The 22645-nt window shown below is 39.3% G+C and overlaps 1 protein-coding gene across 5 annotated transcripts in view; it reads left to right on the plus strand.

Moving 5' to 3' along the window:
* Positions 1-22645, plus strand: part of SNRK (SNF related kinase) — a 29726-nt gene that overhangs the window by 1856 nt on the left and 5225 nt on the right. For 3 of the 5 annotated variants that reach the window (XM_085538289.1, XM_085538291.1, XM_085538290.1), the window contains exons 2-6: positions 5888-5986; positions 7211-7904; positions 17245-17386; positions 19208-19420; positions 20514-20648. In XM_085538289.1, coding sequence (XP_085394415.1) covers positions 7316-7904; positions 17245-17386; positions 19208-19420; positions 20514-20648 — 1079 coding nt within the window. In that variant the 5' untranslated portion in view covers positions 5888-5986; positions 7211-7315. Of the gene's footprint in view, positions 1-5887; positions 5987-7210; positions 7905-8076; positions 8096-17244; positions 17387-19207; positions 19421-20513; positions 20649-22645 lie in introns of those variants that run through there. The other 2 variants (XM_085538292.1, XM_085538293.1) reach the window with 2 other exon arrangements.

Consider the following 22645-nt stretch of genomic DNA (forward strand, 5'->3'; position numbering starts at 1 on the left):
AACGGTGACAGGGTGACAGGGAAGGGGAGCTAACCTGAATGCTGGGCAAGTGCTTGGTAAGCAAGGCGTCATTGGAGGCAGTGCATCCATCTGACTGTCTTGAGTGGATTTTGTGGCCCACATATGTGGTTTCTAACAAAAACAGCAAGTAATTACTTAAATGTAGGGGTAAACTGTCTTAATAAGTGTGAAGCGAAGAGGAACAGGTTGAGTTTTGGCTTGTGTGTTTTTTAGGTGCCAACATTTCTGTAAAGGTTACTGCTGTCCTTGGATTGTCTTGCTGCAAGTACTAATATTCCCATATGGTGTGGGCGGTGTGTCACAGTCACCATTCCCTGTTGTGCTGTAGATGCGTAGTCTGCCTTATGATCATTTCAAATAGCATGTTAAGACTATGCATGTTAACACGGTTTTGCAGATACCCATCTACTTGCAGTCGTCGCCTTCCTCATATACTCTTCCGACCAACCTGGTCTCTTCTAAGGTTCTACTTCTGTACCTTCAATTTCATATTTGAGTCGTTTTGCAGATCTGCACCTTCAGTGTATTGCTGCCCTTTATATCTTGCTAGCTATAATACCCAACTTAGTGCCTTTGTCTTGCTTTGCTGCCTGTCCTGCTTTCAAGGGCACGGTATCCTGGTGTAGCTAGCACAAAATAATACAGGCTTTTTTTCTTCTGTTTTTTCTTTTCTGCTTTCAAAAATGTTCTGAAACACTTTAGAACTTCTTGACGAGCTTCTGTTCATTTCTCCTCGGTGGTGTTTTCTAATTATGTCTTAAAATAAAAGAAATCAATGCCACGTGGTTCAGATCAGGGACACTGTCTCTTACACATAGTGCTGAACTGCAGTTCGTGATGAATACACTAACATTGAATTGCATAAGCTGTTAACTTTAGTAACATGTGAAGTTCTGCGTGTCTTCCTTGCTGCAGTACTTCCAATGCTCCAGCTTCAGAAATAAGGTAAAGGAGCTGCTGTTTTAATGCACGTAACGTTATGTAAGAACTTAAGAGGATTTGAGAAACTCTATATTCATGCACAATACTGGGATAACTTACCCTGGCAGAGTTTTGGTGCACATAAGTTGATTCAGTTAGCAGTGCTAAGAGCTTAATGAAGTACAAAGGCTGTGCTGCGTGCCTGCAAAATATGAAACAAAGTGATTGCTTTCCAAAACAATCGATGTCTGAGTTGTGCAGTGACCCTTCATGCCAATCAATACTGGGACATACACGCTGCACTGAATTGGAAGGACTTTTTGGTTGGTGACAGTGTCCTGTCTGCTTATAACTTACATCAGTGTTACTTGAGAGATACCTGCTTAGATTTTTATGACTTTAGTTAGTGTTGGGTCATGGTGAATTTTGGGTGTTTGCAGGATCTTTGCTAATAAGGGATGTTATGAATGAGGATGCAGCATTGAAACTAAGTTGTGATAGGTGCTGTTTCTTACAGTTCAGTGTTATTCCTTACATTACATCAAGCCAATTGAACCGCTCTAATTCTTATACTACCATTTAAAATGCTAAAGAAATGAAGCTATCTGGAATTTGAGATGAGATAGTTCTTAATGGTTCTTAGCGTTAATAGAAGTGATTGCTTGTAATAGATGCTAACAGTGTGCACACATTTACTGGGGAGTACTTTGAGATAATGCTCAGTGATTTCATCTCCCTTGATACAGGATAAAAATCATGTTTGTGACTGTGAATTTAAACAACAAATATTAGTAGTAATTTATTAATGTTAAACTCTGCCGTTTACCCATTGGTTAACAGTGGGATGTTGAGAGCTTCTATCGGTGGCTTTCTGTGCTGCCTAGTGTATGAAAATCAAAGGGTGACGCAAAGTCCTGTCAGAAAGATAGTGATTCCATCATGAATCACAGTAATGACTTCTGTCTGATATACCAGTAATTTCTTCATCAGTTTCATGTTCCTAGTTAATTTTAGGAGGAGGAACAAAGGGAAACATCTAGAATATCAAAGCCAAGGTTAGAGAAGTGGCATAAAATGGACTTCTGAGTTAACTACCTACCAGGAGTTATTTCTTTTGCTTGCGAGGTTGTTGAGATGCTTGCTGCTTTCTGTGATCATCAGGCTTGATTGATACCAGCTCTCGGTTGGTGAGGTTTAAGAAGATCTGCAATTAAAACATCCACATTAGTTTCCTCCGGCTGAGAATTCTTCTGAGTGGTAGTTTTGATGATACAGCTTGAGGGTCACCATTCTGAAACTAAGATTTAAGAGTACAGAAAGTACTCGCAGATATGGAATCTGGAGCAAGTGCTCTTACAAAGAGATGTTTTTCACATACTTGTTCACAGAAGGCAGTTCAGAGGAGGTGATCATTTGAGAAGGTCTGGTGTTCTATGCAATAAGTCTTGAAGAGCAGCTTTAGCTCTGAAGTGGTCTGTACTGCTGAAGCATCTGACATGTGAACAGGGTGGTGGTGTGTATTTCATGGAGCATGCTTTTTTGTTTGTTTAGCTGCATACTAGACTTAGAGAAGGAGCAAGAGAGGAAAACAGACACAGAAATTAAGTGCTTTTGCAGCTGTGGTTGGTGTGAAGAGCATAAAGCTATTGCAGAGTTTATTAAACCCATGGAGTAGATTGCATTGTCTGTTAGCTCTTAGAAATGGAAAGTGCTTTGTGAACAGTAGTGATTATCAGTGTGGTTGTGAAAGTATCTTGGCCTCTTAAAACATTTCACAACTAAAGGCATTTGGGATCATTGCCAGTGACTACTGAGGGCGGTTTGTCTGTGGCTCATAATTTGATCACTCTTCGTGTATCTGTCCCCTTAATAGCCACGTCATCTATTCTGCGCTGAACCCCAACTCTCTCAGCTTGTCTCCATGGGAGAGGTACTTGAGCTTCTCTGGTCAGACTTATGGTGTCCTCTGGGCCTGCTCCAGCAGATCCATGCCCTTCTTGTGCTGGGCACTACACTGCTGTATGGGGAGTGGAGTAGGACGGGAGGATCGCGATGTCTTGCTCTTCGTTCTCAGGTTGTGCAGGCTCTCCTAATTCTCTTTGCAGGGTATTAAGCTAGTACACTTGCTATTTTTCCCTAATCTATAGCACTAACCACTCACACACCGTTCCTCACCCACAAGGCTTTTATTTGTACATCCAGGATCATTGATTCATAAAGTTAGTTGGCCTGTCGAATAATTCTACATCTGACTGTTCTCCAAGTGATGGGCCTTAGAGTTGTAGTAAAGCACTAAATAAGAATGCTCTTTCTTCTTAGAATCTAAACTAGAATTAAGCTGAGGCATTAATAACTCTGATACCTGCAGCACACTCTAAAATAATGCTAACACTTCACTACATGCTTTGCAAATGCTAAATGGCAGGACTTAATTAGCAGCTGGCAACTCATACCTTCTTAGAGCAGAATTCTCAATACTGTTTAGAACTAGGGAATGGTATTAAATTATACAAATTAATTATTTTGTATATATGGATTGTAGAGCTACCTGGTAACTCCTTGTTCATCGTCATAGGTGTAGCCATGCAAGGTACCATGAAGGTACCATGCTATAGGGTAGCAGATAAAAGCTGGTAGGGAACAGTGAAATAATATGAAAAATCCTACTTGCCAAGGTTGTGTACTGAGTAGATATTTCCTTTGTAATCTGTGTATATCAACAACTTGTCTAAGTTGCTTTCTCAGTCACAAAGTTGCTTCTGTATCTGTGATCAACTTGTGCAGAATTTTGACTTACAATTATAATAGCAACGTCTTACCCTCAACATGTATTTATTTAGTAAATAAATAATTGGTGTAGATGCTGTTATTCTTCTGAGACAAAAGAGTCTGAAAAGAGAAGCAGAGGGTGGCGTTTCTTTAATTAGTCTTATGGATGTGTATATAAACATCCACAGAACTTGTCACCTTAAACTCCTCTTACAGAAAACGTGCTCTTAAGAAATGATTCATTTGCTCTACTCTACTGTCTGCTTTAGGATGCAATTTGTTTGTGACTCGTATGTGCTGACTGAATCTCTGTTCCCTGTGAAGGGAGGCAGGAATGGTTCGCTCTCTGGTGGGATGTGTGCCGGTCAAGATTACTTCAGTTTCACATCTGTTAGACTGATAATGGAGGGAAGGTTTTGTGTTGATAATACTGTAATGTTGCATCCAAACGGAGCTTTGAATCTTTATTTTCTAGATACTTCTAGAGATGAATGAGCTGCTGTACTGTCGTTTAGTCTCTTAAACAGATGCATCTAATATTACAAAAGTGCTTCTCCTGATCTCTGTTACAAGAATCTGTTACAGAATGAAAAGTTAGTCTTTATTGAGCCTTTATGTTAAACTACTAATGAATTTATGTTAATTCCAGCTAATGAGACTGCAGCATTAATAAATACAGTTTAATTTCTGTTTCTGTAAGCTTTTATCCTATTGATTACTGGCTGATGTATTTTTTCTGTGGCTTAAGCATAACTGATTCTTGCTGGAATAATGTTGCAGGTTAATGTTTATGAGTAGCAAACATTTAGTTTGTGCAAACATTGAACATGTGCCAAGTGAACAAAACTCTTATGTACCGATCTTTCCTCAGAGCTGAGTGTTGTAGATGCTTACATTCAGACAAAATACATCCTGTTACATCAGGCTGGCTTTGCTTTCTCCCCTCTGCAGGAATGGAACCTTCTTAAATAATGCCAACCTAAAATGAAACCAGCCTTTTTTGGGGTCAGTCATCCTTGTTTCTTCCAGTGCTGAAGCTTTGGTTTTTGCCATGCATTAGGGAAGCTCTGTTTTGTGTGAACAGAAATACATAGGTATCTTTGAATCTGGGACTTTAAAGAAGGTGCCACATCTCCTCTGAGACCTGTTTATGGCATGAGTCAGATTTGTAGGTTGTGATGAGTTCTTCTGGATGGAGGTTTAAATCTTGAGGTTTGACTTAATATTTAGGCAAGAAAGAGTCTTTAAGAAGTTGAGCATGGTAGTTCGTGGTGTTGATAGCTTGTATATTATAGAAGGTTCTCAAACTCATAAGAAGCATTAGTTTTAAATCAAGAAAAACCCCATCTCTTCAGTCTCCTCTCAGATGCCTCTCCAGTGTTTGTCTTCCTCGGTTTCCTTTGCTTTCATGCTCCTTTCCTGTTGATCCAACAGTCCCTCCCATGTAGTTGGTCATAAAATAGACTGAGAAGAAACCTGTGTTTCTTGACTGTAGGCATCCATACCAAATGGAGTATGGATTTAAGTTGCTCATCTATGCAGTATGTCTTGCAAGATTAGATGTGTCAATGTAGTGCTTAACCTTTCTGCATAAATAAGAATATGCTCACTTTGATTTGAGGTATTTGATGCCTCTTAGAGGTAATGCTTGAAGAATCACTTGAAAATAGATTTGTTGTTTTCCAGGGGGAGGCTCTAGATTTAAATGACCGTGCTCTGAATGTGCCAGGAAACTACTTTGGTTCTTACTATTGCTCTTAAGTTTTAGATGTTTTATTGTAGCTTATGGATGCGTAACATCCACCTGTACCTTGAGTAATCAAATCCAAAGAGAAAAAAATATCTTCAAGAGAAAACTCAAATTTGTTACTGCTAGATAGAATTCTATTACTAGTTTTTGATGCTATGGTACCTGTAAGTGAAACAGAGTCGGGTTTTTTGTTGCTTTTTTTGGAAGGATGTGTGAAGTAGAGTGCTCAATAGCTGAATAAAGAGGTCCGGTAGCACAAAATCAATTAAGTCTTTTTCTTTTTAAAGCTTGATTAATATTCCTCCCAAAACAAACACCAGAGAATAACAACAAACACTCTGTGTTTATGTAATCGCTGCACTTGTTCTGTTCCTTGGTTAAGTTTTGAGGTTTCGGAAGTTGATTGATTTCATTCAAATTTTACAGGGGTGGAGGTGTTGAACTGCATTCCCACTGACTTTATGGAAGCAGACAGCTGGGTAGAGAAGAGGTTATACCATGATTCCAGCTGGGAGAGGCAGTAAGGTGAGCTTGTTAAACAACAGACAATCCTCACAGGACCCCAAGCTTATAATGAAATACATAGGAAATCAGGTTCATTAGTTTACTGCCTGTGAAACAACTTGTGTAGCAGGGAGTGTTTTTAATTTAATGCTTATGTTTCTGACTTGAGAATAGCTAATGTCAGGAGCTGTTTGCTTGCCAGCTTCCTTTTCAAAGCTTTTCTTTTTGAAGCTTTGTTTTGAAACTGAGAAAATGTATTCTAAAAAAGAAAATATATTATAAAGAACTGTGTTTTCTGTTTTATTGAGTTGGCAGTAAGCCATCTAGTTTTCATATTTCTAGGTGCTTTGTGCTTGAATTGGGATGAATGGCTATTGATAACTACAGATTGTTAAACTTCAGTCGAAGTTCCAGGCACAAGAAAAAGTTTTGGGGGTGTTTTACATATGAAATAGAATGAAAATAAGGCATAAGACCTTCTAAAACAGGTTTGAATATAAACGTTCTGTAAAATGGACCTTACCTGTTGAAATATGTGCTGAATTTAGTGATAAGCAGGAATTCAGCACAAACTGAGCTTCCTGAGTTGTCTCCGTCTCCTTTCTATTCTTATGATTTATTGCCAGGGCTGCTGAACACACAAACTTTTTATCACCAGTTTTTATAACTCCAGTCAAAAGATTTAACCAAACTTTCTTTTTTTTTTTGTGAGTCAGATGTTCTAATTTCAGCCTGCAAAGCTTTGTTAATTTGTAGTAATTACAGGATTAGTTGATAGTACTTAATCTCACGTGTAACAGAATGAAATCTTGCATGTTAGTCTGTTTAACATGCTGCAACATGAAAGAGTAAGCTGAAATCTAAGATAAATCAAATGTTTTCATGTAAAAAGTCTATGTCGTCCAGCTGATTTCTGGCCATTTAAACAGCCAGAAGTTTGCAGATTCTGGCTTTCTCAATAATAGTTCTTGTAGCACTGATGACTTCATGCGTTTCTTAGAAGAACACGAATGTCACCCAGCTTTGGTGAATTTTTGTTAATGCACTGTTAACAACTTAATACTGATAATGTGGCTTCAGGAATGTTTTGGTCAACACAATATAACTTATCAAATTCTTTGCAAAAATTCCTCAAGATCTTATAAGTAATCTATAGTAACATGCCAGTATGACTTCAAGAGAATTCCAGGATAATGGTTTTGCTTACTTTCATACAAATATATCATCTTGTCTCTATTTTTTCAGGCATGCTTGGCAGCGACGATGGACTATTTATTTGCAGCGGATACTCTTCTATGAAAAGATCGCAGTTCCAAAGAGCTTAAGCGTTATTTCATCTTCTGAAACAGAATGGCGGGCTTCAAACGAGGATATGATGGAAAAATTGCAGGATTGTATGACTTGGATAAGACTTTGGGCAGAGGACATTTTGCTGTGGTCAAACTTGCTCGACATGTCTTTACAGGTGAAAAAGTAGCAGTAAAAGTAATTGACAAGACCAAACTGGATACTTTAGCTACTGGACATCTTTTTCAAGAAGTCAGATGTATGAAACTAGTGCAGCATCCCAATATTGTACGGCTGTACGAAGTGATTGACACCCAGACAAAACTTTATCTCATCTTAGAACTAGGTGATGGAGGGGATATGTTTGATTACATCATGAAGCACGAAGAAGGCCTGAATGAGGATCTGGCAAAAAAGTACTTTGCTCAAATAGTTCATGCGATATCGTACTGCCACAAACTGCATGTAGTTCACAGAGACTTAAAGCCAGAGAACGTGGTCTTCTTTGAAAAGCAAGGACTTGTGAAATTAACTGATTTTGGCTTCAGCAACAAATTTCAGCCTGGAAAAAAACTCACCACGAGCTGTGGATCTCTCGCGTATTCTGCTCCTGAAATTTTACTTGGGGATGAATATGATGCACCAGCAGTGGGTATGTCCTCTTTGAATTCAACAGCTGATCTAAATGTGAAATACCATGATGTCGTACACCTCTGTTTTCCCTTTCAAGATAATGCTGTGTGTGGAAGCCAGCTGATTGGCAGGAAATGTGATGCTACAGTTACAGATGACTTAGTGTTGGAGCATCTCTATCTGAAAGTTACTGAAATTCTTTTTATATGGGTATGATACAATTGTGTGTGTTATAAATAACTTAAATACTTATAGTAAGGTGAATGCAGTATGTTGTTGCAGACATACATTTGAACTTGCTTTGTTCAAGGACATTACCTCCTGTTCAGGAAAGTACCTGTTCTTAATTTCTTGTGTTAAAATCCCCCCAAACTGTTGGTTATTTCTTGTTTAGTTTTGCCATCTGAGAATGACTCTGTGAGCCCGTGCTACTTATGTGTTCTGCTGTTAGGTGGTAGGAATCCATTTTTAGTACCTATGTACTTCAGCTTTCAAATGAAACAAAAAAATTAAGAGCAGCATTAACTCCCAATTACCTTTCTGCTCTTGTCTTGTCTGAGAACTGAAAGCAGGGAATAAGTTGATTTCCATTTTAAAAGATAAGAGTAGTAGCCCTATGTAAGTTGGTCTTCATGTTGTACCTGGATAGCACAGTGTACTAGACTAATACAAGGAATTGCCTGAGTATGTTACATTTTAGGGCATTACTTGAAAAGGAGAAACATTGTGTGTCTGAGAGTTATCTTTTTGGGTCTTGGCCTTGAGAGATGCCTTTCTCTGTCTTGGGGAGTTTAAATCTGCCTTGAATCCAAAAGCTTTGACCAGATGGTCTGAATTAAATGGTATGTTAATAAAGCACACTTTGACCTCTTATTAATTCAGTGTAAAAATGGTGACAATGTAGGAAAATTTTCTTACAGCAATTTGTAGGCAGTTTGATCAAATGGTAGTAGTAAAGAAAATGATTGATTAATAGAGAAGGAGCTGTCTAAAGGGCTGTCTTATTGCACATTGATGTGGGCAGTAGGAAAACTTAGCTGAAAACGAACTTGTAGTTTAAGGATGCCAGTTAATCTGTATTTCCCAGGGTATTTAAATACATGTGCTCAGTTTTTGCATGCTCCCCAGTGTACAGTGCTGGTAGCTGGATACTGGATCCTGTAGCCTTGTCAGCAGGTTGCAGGGCTTCTATTCTAACTTCTTCAGTGGCAAAAAGCAAAGCACTGAACTACTTGCATTGATCTGAAGTTGCCAAATTAAAAAGAAAAAGCAAAAAGCTCAGTGCATGTTTTTTGTTGTGAGACTTGCAACAAAATGGTGTTTCTGATGTCTTAGTCATATTGGAATGGCTGTAAGGGAAAATATCATTTAAGTTTTGTAGTTGCAAAGAGCTGAAATATTCAGGGCAGGCCTTTTATTAAGTTAAATGCTTAAAATGATGGAAAAGCTTGCTTTGTGAAATGTAACTGTTTCAGCTGGTTTAGAGATTAATCTGTCCTTTGTGATGCTACTTAAAAGCTTTCACACTTGAAAAGAGACTACCTAATTTAGGTCTGTCATTTCCTTTTGTGTTCAAGGCTGTAGTTAAAATGATGCAAGAAGAGCATTAGGCAAGGATCATATGTTCTCAGGGCTTTTTAGAATCTGAGCGAGTTAGATAATGAGAAGTTCTGTTGGTTTTCTATGTTGTTCTCACAACTTTAAAATTTCTCCTAGTCAGAATGTGGGACTGGGGTTGTTTATTTAGCACTATTGAGCACAAGCCTCTAGAATGGTACTGCAATACACAAATAACATGGAGAAAGGATGATAGGACCTCCGGTGTAGCAGCCTGTCCTCACAGCAGTGCAGAGAGTGGTGGGAGATGGTCATAAAAGCACAACTAAGGGTATCATGGTTACTCAGACTCAGTGCTGTTTGGCTGGCAGCCTGGAGTCCAGATCCATTTTGCTGCCTTCTGTCAAGTTGCAGGGGCCAGCTGTGTTGCTTTCCGACCCACTTTGTCACTGCTGGAGGGATCTCGGGCTCCTCTGTTTTCTTTTTTGCATCAGGGATTTGCAAGGGTTTATTTGCGTATGGTGCTGCTGGAGTGTGTGGCCATTCAAGGCTTCAGCCAGGTTTGCCTTGTGCTTGAGCACTGCTGAGCACACAGTTGACCTTATCTGGCCTGCATGAAGCTCATTTTGATGTTTCTGCCTGCATATAGCACTTTATTCACCAAGTAAATGACTGATGTAAGCATCGTGGCCAGTGGCTATTTACAGTGACCCGTTACCTTATGAGAATGCTGAATATGAGATTTGACGGGCCTGGCTAAAGGGGGAAAAAATAGTAAGATGTTTGTAATCCATATATGGTATTGAATTACCGAGCGTATCTGACAGTGTTTTGGAATTCTAGTAGGTTCAAAACTGGATTGCAGCCAAACACGATAGAAGTAAAACAGAAGTGAGGCAAAAAAAAATCCTTCAACAGCTTTTTAATGATTATTTTTTTTTCCAAAACTCCTGTTTTGATGTTATGTTGCAACGTTTTTGGATGGTTGGGTGTTGGTCTCATGGTGAGTCTGAAGATTTGAGGGTACGGAAAGCTAAAATAGCACGGTACGTAGCTGCTTCCAGCATGTGGTTTTCCCCTTCCGTTGTGCTTGCATCAGTGCAGAGCTACCCCTTCTCGTGTGCTACACTGCGCTGTGTGGCTGCCTATGTGATGAGCTGATCTGATTAGTTGATTTGCCAGAAGGCTATTAGTTTTTCTACAGGCTTAACTTCTGCCGGGTTAGCAAACAGAGCTGTTTGCTGGCTCAGTGTTGAGCTGGTGCAGAGGAAGCGATGGGAGCTTGTGGCTTGCTGCAGAGTTCTGGGGGAAGGTGATAAGACCTGCCCGTTTTAGCAAGAAGCAAGTTTAGGTTAGATGAGCTCAGCCTGGCTCCTTTGCCTTCACCTTCCGTGCAAGAGAAGCTCATTTGGCTGCAAATGACAGTCATCCATCAAGTGGCATTAGCAAAGAATATTTCATGTTTTGTGCCAGTATCCAAGTGAAACTACAGAGGGGAAGCCGTTGGGGTAGACTTTGGTTACTAGCATATCTACTAAGCCCTAACTTGAGTACAGGGATGTCCTTAGTCACCCTGCCGCATTCACATGTGAACTGTTTTCACTGTATTTCAAACTGCTGTATTTATCAGAATGGAATCCATGTCCATGGGATAAGAAGCTTCATTTCATGTGCCTGTTCTGGTGGGACCTAAATCGGTAGTTTTAGAAGCGTGGCTAAACAACAGAAACCAAAAGGATTGAAGGAATGAATTTCTTAATGCAGAACACATAAATCAGAGTAAAACAGGCTATTCTGGATTGAGGGCAGTGGTATACATTCAGTGAAAGGTTGAGGGTGGGGGGGTTTCTATTTGTTCACAAAGAGCATCAACAGTTTGTCTATAGTAGCTTCATGCAAACAGCAAAAGCCAGGCAATTATCTCGAGGGAGAAAGTAAGTAATAGTTGCCAAACTGAATGAAAATAGAAATGCTTTCCAATGATAAGAATAGTTACTGATGAGCATGTCTTAGTCAAATAAAGTAACATATAGAACAGACTGTTTCATCAGACAGATAAGCTAATTATGAAAATAATTTGCTAAATGCCATTTGCTATTTATGCTCTTTTTTCTTTTTTTTTTTTTGGAGGGATAGGGGAAGGAAGAGATTTTTCTTAATTCTCTTGTCTGTGTGTTCTAATAGCCCCTTTAATTGGATTTGCAGAGCTTTAAAGCAAGAACAGCCAGTTCTGCCTGTATATGCTGATGGTGTTGTCATTGATTGCAAAAGATCTTTGCCTCGGTCTTGTGCGAGGGAGAAGTAAATCTCATTTTACACAAACTTGAGAAATCATGTTGTTACCAGACAGCGGCATCTCTGCAAACTGGAGATGTCAGTACGTGAGCTTATGCAAAGTCATGGGATGCTAAAGGATGGAAATAGGGTTCAGTCACTAAAAACTGGATGATTTTTACATGAAGATGTCCACATTTAGCTCTGCACAGAGGAACTTAAAAGACACTCATCATTCAGGGCTCATCTTCAAGAGGTTCCCATGAATTTTGCTTTCTTTGCAGATGTCCTCTGGAGGGGCTGTGACAGTGACATTCTCTTTCATATCCTAACACAGGGATTGGAGTAATCGCCCATGATGCTGCCACTTGGGGCCCATTTCCATCCTTCATTGATCCCATACCTATATATATACACACATGTATGCATTCTTACCTCAATAAAAGCTGATCTTTTCATTGGTTTTTTGCTCTTGAGGTTAGAGGCTCGTCATGCAGGGTAGTTGACATTGTCTCTTACACTTCTCATTGGAATATTAACTCTAAAACCTGACTAAATGTCTTTCTACAGATGTACATGTCTTACCAACAGACCAATATGTGCAGTGCAAGCTGCTCAGCAGTTCTACTTCTGTTAGCAGGAGAAAAATCCCTTGTTACCACAAAGGTCTCAAATAAGCAACTTTATTAAGGGCACTCGATTTATGTAGCTAAGTGCAAGTGTGTCTATTGCCAAAGGGATATAGTTTTTTAGCTTATGATACAAGCTCACATAGCACATATAAAATGTGACAAGTGTCTGACTTGCAAGGGCTGGCGAATGTTATATCACAAAAATAAAGCTTTCTGAAATCCATGGCGCTTGTTTTTAGGATTAAGTGATGAACTTCAGAAAGCAATAAATGCTTAATGAGACGAAGCCCAGCTCAGTGGTTAAGCTGATGAATGTGGGTATGGTTCGTGCAGCGTACAAACTTGAGCAGAACAGATGCTCGAGTGCCCTGTGTTTAAGGCAGGCACAGCACAGGCAGCTCATGACGTCCTTTGGTTTCCATGGCAGTGACTTCATGTTATGTAAGGAAGTTGCGTATACACAGCCCTGGTTGTCATGGCTCTGGGAATCCTGCTCCAGCAGCCCTTTTCCTGAGCAACAGTATTTACTGGCTTTAAAAGCAATGAAATATCCTCTGGTGCAGTTGGCTGGCTAATGTTTTTAGAGGCTAACCTCTCATTTTATTCAGGACATAACAACAGTGACTTCAAGTCAGTAGCACTCAGTGTAAATGATAAATAGCCTCTGAAGGTCTTTGCTGTGCTTTTGAAAGAGACCCAGATTTCGGCTGCTGCAGCATAGTGAGAGTACTGTGTGCTTTCTTTCAGTATACTAATAGGAGAAAGTTTCATGCGTAAGTATATTAAAGGCATGCAGCACCCCAGGCCTAAATCCTTCTTTGGTACCAGTTTTCTGTGGAGGGTAAACAGGATAACATTTGGAGAAGAAAGAAGCAAGCCAGCTTGATGAAGCTTACTTTACTAAGAATAGCAGAAAAACATTAAATTATGTAATAAATAAATAAGTGTATCAGCTCATCTGAAGTTGGGTTTCTGTAACCCTTCTCTTCCCTGTGTTCTTTGCTCAGGATACTCAGATCTGAAACTGGGAGTTCCAGGTTGTGATAAGATGTCAGACATACATTGATTCCTTGGCCCAAGCCAAGGAGCTGTGCTTTCAAAAACACCTGCTCATTTATTTGGTGAAGTTATTGCAGTATTGGAAAATATTGCATAAATCTGATTTCTTGGAGTCTTATTCTGCTTTCAGCTCCACCATTCTGTGGCTTCTAATTGCTTTTATATGTATCTCTGCAACTTTCTAATAACATGTGGGGAATAAGGTCTTTCAGGCTGGGTTTTTTTCTGTGTTGAGCGAAGTTAAGAGCATATACTTATAATGAAGGCAACCTTTATGGTATGCTTTTTGAAAGTGTGTGATGTAAAGAAAAATTTCTGTACCTGGAAACTCGGAGTTAATTTTCCTCCCCCTTTCCTCAGTTATTAGCTGGTTTAATAGAAGGTTTTCTTTCTGGAAACATTGCTTTGCTGAGGTGTCAGGCTCTTATTTCACTTCTGCCACAACATCTTTCTAATGTGGCTGCCTTGGTAAAGCTGATGCCTCTGACATATCAGACCGCTGGGTCTTGATTGAAGCTTTCGCTCAGTTTTGATGTATCCCTCCTTTTGTAACAGCATAAGAGCACTCTTGGATGCTCAGGAGTAAAGATCAGGGTGCATTGCCTGCTCTGCAAGTGGAAGTGGTCTCCCTGGCAGAAGAAAAAGGAAGGAGGGAAGGAAAACATTCAGAGTTAATCGTGTGTTGGGATGGTACTGGGGTCATTTAGCTTTAAAAGAGATACTTGTGGTTAAGATTTCTAACCCTCGGCTGTAAGTGGCTTTAAGACATAAAACTGAGGTGATATTACAGATTTCTTTTACCTTTTCAGGAACCATAAACATAATCTGGCAGTAAAAATCATATTGTTCAATTAAATCCAGTGTTACGTTGTAATAACAAGATACCCATGACATCACTTACTTTGTTTCGCATTGCATGCAGCAGTTATCTAAAGATGTGAAATAGTTTGAGATAGCACTGAACGGTCCAGTTCTTCACAAAGCATTTTAGTGCTTCCCTTGCTCTTGCGAGGTTTCTGTGTTTCAAACGAACGTGTTTTGAAACTCAGTGCTGTGTTTCCTGTTTTCTGTCAGTTTTTTACCACTTCCTTCACACTTGAAATCATCCTTTTCACACCGGTGTGAGGAGAAACAAATAATGGTGACTTTACAGCAGAGAGAGAGAACCTTGTGCTGGTTCAGATGGAGCGTTCAAGTTCAGCATGTTCATGCTATCAGTGCTACTACAGTTCTTGCTGTACCGCTTTCTGCTCTTCTTGAATAAGCACCTGCCTTGTGCTGTTCTAGATGGGCAACAGGAACGTGTTGATGCAATGAGGTGTTTAATGATTTAATGTGCTGAGTTTGGTGTAGTTGCATGTGGTATTTCAAAGAAGCAACTGCATCTAGATAAACCAATGTAGAGAACAGGCTTGGACATCTTATTTGAGAGACTGCCGATAGGTTGCATGCAAAAGCTATGCAGTTGCTTCTGCACGTGGCCACTTCTTGGCTGCATCAGATGAGTGTCTGCTGAGGTATGTATTACATATTACTATACATATATATTACATATATATTACATATACTATGTACAAAGTATGTATTTGTTAGGAAAAAGCTTAAGTTTTGCCTGTAGTATGTAAGAATGAGAGGTCATTGCTAACCCAGTGTCCTTCACTGAGAGCATAAAGTACCTTAGATAATGTGACTAGATCAAGCAGAAGGTTTTAAGCACCATTTTTAGTTCATAGCTTTTTTTTCTTCCATACAGGTAGTGCTTTTTCAATAACACAAAACACATCATACAGTGTAGCAAGGACTGTGGGGGAGACCTATGAATATGAGGTGCTAAATAGCGAAGCTAATGAAAGGAAGATAGAAAATCATGTGATTAATAATTACTCTTATTTGTTAATACAAATGGTGTATGGAGTATAAACTCCACAGAATCATCGAATCAACAAGGTTGGGAAAGACCTCTAAGAACATGGATTAGACATTGCTGTCTAAGGGAAAATAGCCAGGGATGCTCAGTATGTACTCATTGCAGCTGGACCGCTTGGAAGTTGGCTGGAGTTTTCTCTGTGTGTGGTTTCATGGAACTTTAATTGTTGTCTCACTGCTATTTTTGTCCTCTTCTTGGGACTCTAATGGTATTTTAAGCTCCATTTCTTGGAATCCTCTGTTCTAGCTTTTCTCATGCTCATTTTTAATTTATGGTTTAATTATTTCACTCTCCTCTTCAGTGTTTTTCTTTTTCTTTCTTTCTTTTTTTTTTTTTTCCTTTCCTTAAATTTAGTCAACGTAATCTTATTACTGCAAACATAATTTATCTGTAATTATGGATGCTCTGTGGTGCCTCCTGAAACGCTTCCTGCTGGAAGGAGACAGCAGGCGTTTTACTGGGGGGCACTGAACAGAATATTGACAATACAACATGGATTGTATTGCAAAATAGAGTCCTCAGGGTAGGTTTGAAACTGAGGAAGTGCACTGACATACAGAAGATGGCTGTTAATAGAAATGCATGGAGGTGCATATTCCATCTGCCTGCAGAAATGAGGTTTTGGTGCCTGTTGCACAGTGGGCTAGCAAAGTAGTAAAGCACTTAACTGACATTGCAGTGTGATCAATGAAGTTGAATTTGCAGGTCTCCGTGGCTCAGTGTGCTGGCCTCGAAGTGCTGGGCACGTACAGGATCGAGGCCCTAAAGTAGCATAATAGAAATCAAATAATTGTAGGAGTTAATAGCATACACTTAGTACAAATTAGAGCTCTGAAGGAAATTACCCTGTAGCGTGCCTTTTTCTCTCTCAGCTAAACCATACGAAGAATGTGTTGTAACTATCCAAATGAATAATTGTGCTGGGGATGAATGTGTGTGATTTACATTCTTAAACAAAACCGTAGCCGTCCTTCAGCTTTCTCTAAGTCTATATTTCCTGTATTGAGTGCAGTCAGATGCAGAAATGTTTTCTTCTAGGCAAACTTCATGAAGAATTGAAGTAGATTTTAGCCCTTCCAGTAAGTAGGAACTAAATGAAGTGCTTCATACCTACAGGTGCTTCTTTTTCACCCAAGGTTTGTCATTTCACTGGGCAACAAGGAAATTGGTAAATGCTTTTTCAATTAAACAAACAAAGAATTGGAAGGAAACAAGAAAATTTGCGTAGTCTGGTAGAGATTGCTGTTAGCTTCATTGCATGTACAATAGATACCTACAACCAACCAGGCCAACAGGGTGACCGGAACACACCTGTCTTAATGATTGGTCCTCAGTGTGTAAGAAGGCAGCTTTACAGAAACAATTTAATTCATTACTTAGCATTAACAAATGACTCTTTTTCCTTCGGTAGCAGTGACTTCAAAACAAATACCTGATTGTCTCATTATCATGAGTGACATTTAGAATTTCTTACTGCGTAGGGTAACAAATAAGACTGAGAATAGTTTACACCAGTCTGTTAGAAAGGAACATGCTTTGAATACACATCTCTCTTAATAATCTGTGCCTACCTATGAAGGAAAGCATAATCAAGTCTTATCTTCTAAGTGACTGGATGATCTTCAGCTTTAAATGATGCTTTGCTGTCAAAGATGTGATGTGTCTCAAACTATTACGCATCTTGGAAGTATTGAATTCTGTTTTTTTTTTCCCTCTCAAGCTATAAAAACTGTCCATCTGTGGAACCGCTATAGTTTGTACTTCAGTGCAATTGCAGGCTCTGTAAGTAATGCTGATAATGGAGAGTACAGGAGTAAAGTCAAGATGCATCTCAATAGTACTTCAGTTTTGATGGTAATAATGTCTACTTTTTAAACGATTACTTTAAAACATGAATTATCTATTTACAGATATATGGAGTTTGGGGGTCATCCTCTTTATGTTGGTATGTGGACAACCACCATTTCAAGAAGCAAATGACAGCGAAACTCTGACGATGATAATGGACTGCAAGTACACGGTGCCACCTCATGTGTCCAAAGAATGTAAAGAGTAAGTAGAGTACCCCAAGAAAGCACTCATGGAAGTGGATTCTCACTACCTCTGAGAGTCCTCATGACAGTTTATTAATGTGGAAATATTCTTTGCCAGCTACTAAAATACAGTGCCTAAATGATTAGAGAAGATGTTCAGTGCTTGGCTGGCTTTGGCTGCCAGTCTTGCTGGACAAATCACAAGGCTTTGCTCACAGCACTTTGTGGCAGGAGCGAAAAAGGTAATGATCCTTCTAGATTTCAGTTCAAAATACAAGGTGTCAAAACCCAAGAATATCACAGCAAGCTTTGCTCATCTCCTACTGAAATGGGAACTCCAACATCTTAGGCAATCACGGGAGAAAAGTCATCTATCTGCAAATACCACATGCTGCCTGAAAATCATGACTCATTCTGATGTGATGCTTTTCTGCAGGACTCACTGCTGCTTTATTTTTTTGTATGTTCTGATATTGGCCCATACAGTAAAGACAAATTAATGAGATCATCAGTCCTTTTAATATGTGTCAGAGCAATAAGACTAGAGGAACATCTAAGATTCTTTTCCTTGACAGAGAGAAATTTGTTATAACTGTGATCAAAATGACCACTACTCTCTTAACTTGTTATCTGTGCAGTCCATGAATACATAACGCAATGCAATAACATGTTTTCACGTCTTATCTAGTATTTCTGGTATCATGGAAAAGCTCCTATCGGGGCTCTCAGCAACTTGAAGAGGTTTGCACATGAGAGTGGGTTTAAAATACAATATGGGAAGAGGTTAAAAGCTCTTATTAGCAAATTCTGTCAGAATAAATCTCATGAGATGTTGCATGTGGTGCCTGGGCCATGAAATTCCGTTTTTTTTATCATTTTGCTTAATATACTGGCTAATGTTAATATGCTTAAAGGCCCAAGTAGTTCTGTTTTCTGCTCGTGGCACATCTGCGATGTATTGCCAGTTCCCTAAGTGCTCTGAAGGTTAGGTTTACTTAGGGAAATGGCTCTGAGACTGCCAAAACCATCTGCCTTAAGTGAAAACATTCTTGATATTTTGGGATGCACAAGCAAGCCTGAAGCAGGAGGCACTTGTGGTGTATTTGTGATGCACTTTACTACCTTGCTACTGCTGTTTCACTGCGGGCATTAAAAAGAGTCAGATGAATTGCATAGTTTGTTCTCTGTCTGTTCTAATAGTAACACAAGTGACATCTCACCTGGATAACTTCTCAGTAAAGACAGAGTCCACAGAGATGACTGTCATCTTTTTCTGTTTACTTCAGGAATTTAGGTACTGCCCTACCAGCACTTGCAAATGTTCAGCTTCAACCTGTTAGTAGGTTTGTTACTTCATCCCAGATGTTTTTAAGGGTGGAAGGGATCACTGTCTTTTCACAGATACAGAAGAATCCAGCATCTTATAGGCGGTCTCAGAAGAAAACATTTCTGCTTATCTTGCCATTCCCCAATCTTGTTGACAGCAGCAATAGTAGAAAATTATATTTCTCTTATTGTACGGACCAGCCTGTAGGCCATCTGTCACAGCTGCCATGTAAACCTATTAAAGAAAACCAAACAGTAAATCAGATGTTAGGAATCTAAGCATAGCAAATGAAAACTGTTGTGTTTATGGTATTTGTAGTTTTTAATAAATAAATAGTTTCAGCTCAGCAATGTTTGGAATGTCTTTGAGAGTAATTTCTCCGCACACTGCTTACATAGAGACTTCTGAAGACTTACTTGGGCTGACAGCAAAGTTCTTTCCAGTGCTGCTGTTAGAATGATTGTCTTTTAAACATGTAAGTGCATTTTGTTTAGATCTGTTTTTTATTCACAGTCTGATTACACGGATGTTGCAGAGGGATCCGAAGCGAAGGGCGTCTTTGGAAGAGATTGAAAACCATGCGTGGCTCCAAGGGGTCGACCCTTCTCCTGCAACAAAGTACAACATTCCTCTCGTGTCATACAAAAATCTGTCCGAGGAGGAACACAACAGTATAATACAGCGTATGGTTCTTGGCGACATTGCAGACCGAGATACTATAGTGGAGTAAGTTCTCAGTCTCCTATGGAAAGTTCATTTTGTGCCCTTGTATGTGATTAAAGGCTGCCACAGTAACCTGGGTGTTCTGGCGTTTAAATCTCAAGCCATTCAGTCATCAAACAAAGTGTTAGAATCCTCCCAGACAGCACGATTCTAGGATGAGAAGTACTGACACAGATCCAGCCCTAGGCAAAACTTCAAGGAAGTGTTTTGGAACAGTGTTCATTTCCTGCAACAGTTTGCAATCTTGAGCAAATTTGCTTTGAAATCCATGCTTTGACTTGTGCTGCGTATCCGTACTAGTTATGCCTGTCTGCATGCATATGTAGAGGTGATAAATTCTAACGTTTTTCCTTTAGTACGATTCCATATAGATGGATCTTTGTAATTCAAAGTACTATTCTTATATCTGTATAATGCAAAATCGCAACTGCCACTGAATGAGTGCACTAGAAAGCTGCAGAGTTTCTTCTAACAGATTTAAACCCCCAAATCTTTACAATATTCAATACATTGAAAGAGGGTGTAGCACTTTTTTCTCTATTTGTTCATGTTTGACCTGGAAAAAACTCTTAAAACCTTAACACTGAGGATGGGGGGGGAGGGAGGGGAGTAAAGGATATAATAAAACAGCAGGGTCACTACTTAAGTTTTTAGCTGCTGGTGTCCTTTATGTTGGGATTATAGTTTTATTATGAAGTTAATGTGACAGCTGTAAGATAGTGGAAGCTTTTCATCTGGTTGCTACATAAATGGGTATTAGAACTTCATGTATATGCCAATGGGTAAGCCTACTGCTGGTGCATAACATTAACAAAGGGAAGTTTTATTGCTTCAAGTACGGTCAACAAAGGAAGAATTAATTTCTTTTTGAATATACTCTAAAAATATCCTTGTGCACCTACAGTGAATTGAGTAAACCTGTTGGCTCTTTATTGTTAGGAAGGCCAAGACACAATCATCAAGGTATCAGAAAGACACAGTTGTGCTTTCCAGGTGCTATTCCTACTGTAAGAAACACAGCAAGACTTGCAAACCACATGTCCAGGTTTAGGAGCTATTGATGTATGGTTTATTTTGAGTTCTGTTCTTTCCGCAGGGCATTGGAAACTAACAAATACAATCACATCACTGCCACCTACTTCTTATTGGCTGAAAGGATTCTGCGAGAAAAGCAGGAGAAAGAAATTCAGACCAGGTCTGCAAGCCCCAGCAACATCAAAGCGCAGTTCAGGTAAGAATTGGAGAAGCTAAGTTTCTTTTTTCTTCTTTACTAAAGTTCTTGTCTTATTTAGTTGTTCAAGTAGTCTTTAAAAAGCTGTAATGTGCTTATTTACTGCCAGTGTCACGTGGGTTCAAATGAAGCGCTGCGGGCACTTGAGAAGCTGTTCTTGACTCAGTTACCAACACTCTCAGTTTCTGCTGTTTTTAGAAGATGAGTGAAGAATTTGAAGCCTCTATCTGAGGCAGCAGGTTTTCATACCCGCTGGGAGCAGACATGTCCATTGACCTGCTTGTCCTCATAGAAGGTTTGTGTGGTAGCCCTGGAAAAAATCAGTTGCGCTATCATTAAATGTGATGGGGAATGAATTACTTACACATGAGAAATCACTCTGAACTTGATGTTAAGGTGTAGTTGTTAGCTTTTGGTTTTGATGGGCAGAACACTCTGTAAGTCAGGATTAGAGCGAACTTCTTCAGGTTGTTCTGTTCTTTTTAATGTAGGTAGTTTGATATGGCAGTTATGTAAGGAAAATGGTTGAAAACTTTACTTCAGTCATCCACTTAAAATTACTGCTATATAATTCATAGGTTGACAAAAGTTATTAAAGCACCTCAGAGTTTTCAAAGCTTCAGCTTGTTGACAGGCAATAAAGCAAAGGGAGGAGAATTCTGCCATGTAATTAGTATTGATGCATTCAACCAGTCCACTTGCTGTGTAACCCGCTATCAAAGCATCACATTTTCAGTTACAGAAGCATGTGCTTAAGTAGTGAATGGTTTCCAGTTGCACACTGGTACTGGGGCATATAAATTTTGAACAGTTATGTTTCTCAAATCTTTTAGTTTTCTGAGTAAGTGTTAGCATACATCAAGACATGTGCTGCTGTTAAGAAAAATCATTATTGGCCTGTCTGGACAATCTTACCAGTGAAGATGCAGGTGGTATTGAGGCTTTTCCATTAATTTCTGTCCTCTGACCTCCAGGCTTTTCAGAAAGTTCCCTTTGAGGCTTAGGTAAAACATTATTGGTAACCACTGTTAGCTGTAGTAGCAGTTGTTGGTAGCTAATCTGTTAGTGAGAGAAGAACACTAAATGCTTAGTTGCTGCTTACCTTCAGGTTTGTTACCGTAGCAAAGACGATGAGGTCATTCATGCCAGAGGGCTTTTTGTGCAACTTGCATGCAGTGAAAGCCATGTAATAAGAGTGAAAGAAGAGCATGAATACTGTGGTTCCCTTCTGCTGCATATCCATGTTTTACTTGGTCTAATTGATAAAAGGTACCATCACCTCAAATTCACTCTTTAAAAGCAAAAAAGTAAAGGTGCTTGTTACAAAGTAAAGGTAAGCACATTGGAAAACAGGTTCTAGACGCATCATCTGCATTGACTGTTACCTTGGACTTAGACTGAGATTTTCGAGGACTGAAATGAATCGCTTCTGAATATCCTTCCATCTACCTGAATAATGAGTTGTTTCAGAATCTTACAGTGGTTATCAACATCTTTGTCGTCTGGAGATGAGACTGTGTGTTAGATTGGACTGAAATCTAGTTGCTGCACGTAAGGGTCATCTCTCTCTATGCCCGCTCACTTAAGAAACATTATCTTATGCGGCATGGTGGCAAGTGTTTTAGAAGCATTATTGTTGCAAGCAAATACAGGTTTTAATCTACAGAAACTTAAATGGTCTAAGGCTTGGTGCAACAGAGCTTACCTCTTTTCAAGGTCAGTACTATATGCCTTTTGCTCAGCACTTCTCTCTATGCTCTTTCATCCATTGATCTCTTTTACAAGAAATCCAATTAGAACATCAAATGTGTCCAATAGGAAGTATTAGTTATAAAACAAATTAGAGGAAAACTTAAGAGTTCAAATGAGTTCTGAACATGCAAAGTCTGCTTTTAAATTGTTGGGTTTTTTTTTCTTTGTATCAGCATTGCTTTTTCTGTAAAGCAGCTGCTCCAGTTAGATGAGGAACTGGGACACATAGATTTATTGAATCTGAA

The sequence above is a fragment of the Coturnix japonica genome, chromosome 2 (assembly GCF_054131305.1).
Source record: "Coturnix japonica strain WE chromosome 2, WE-NBRP24, whole genome shotgun sequence".
NCBI classification, from domain to species: domain Eukaryota; kingdom Metazoa; phylum Chordata; class Aves; order Galliformes; family Phasianidae; genus Coturnix; species Coturnix japonica.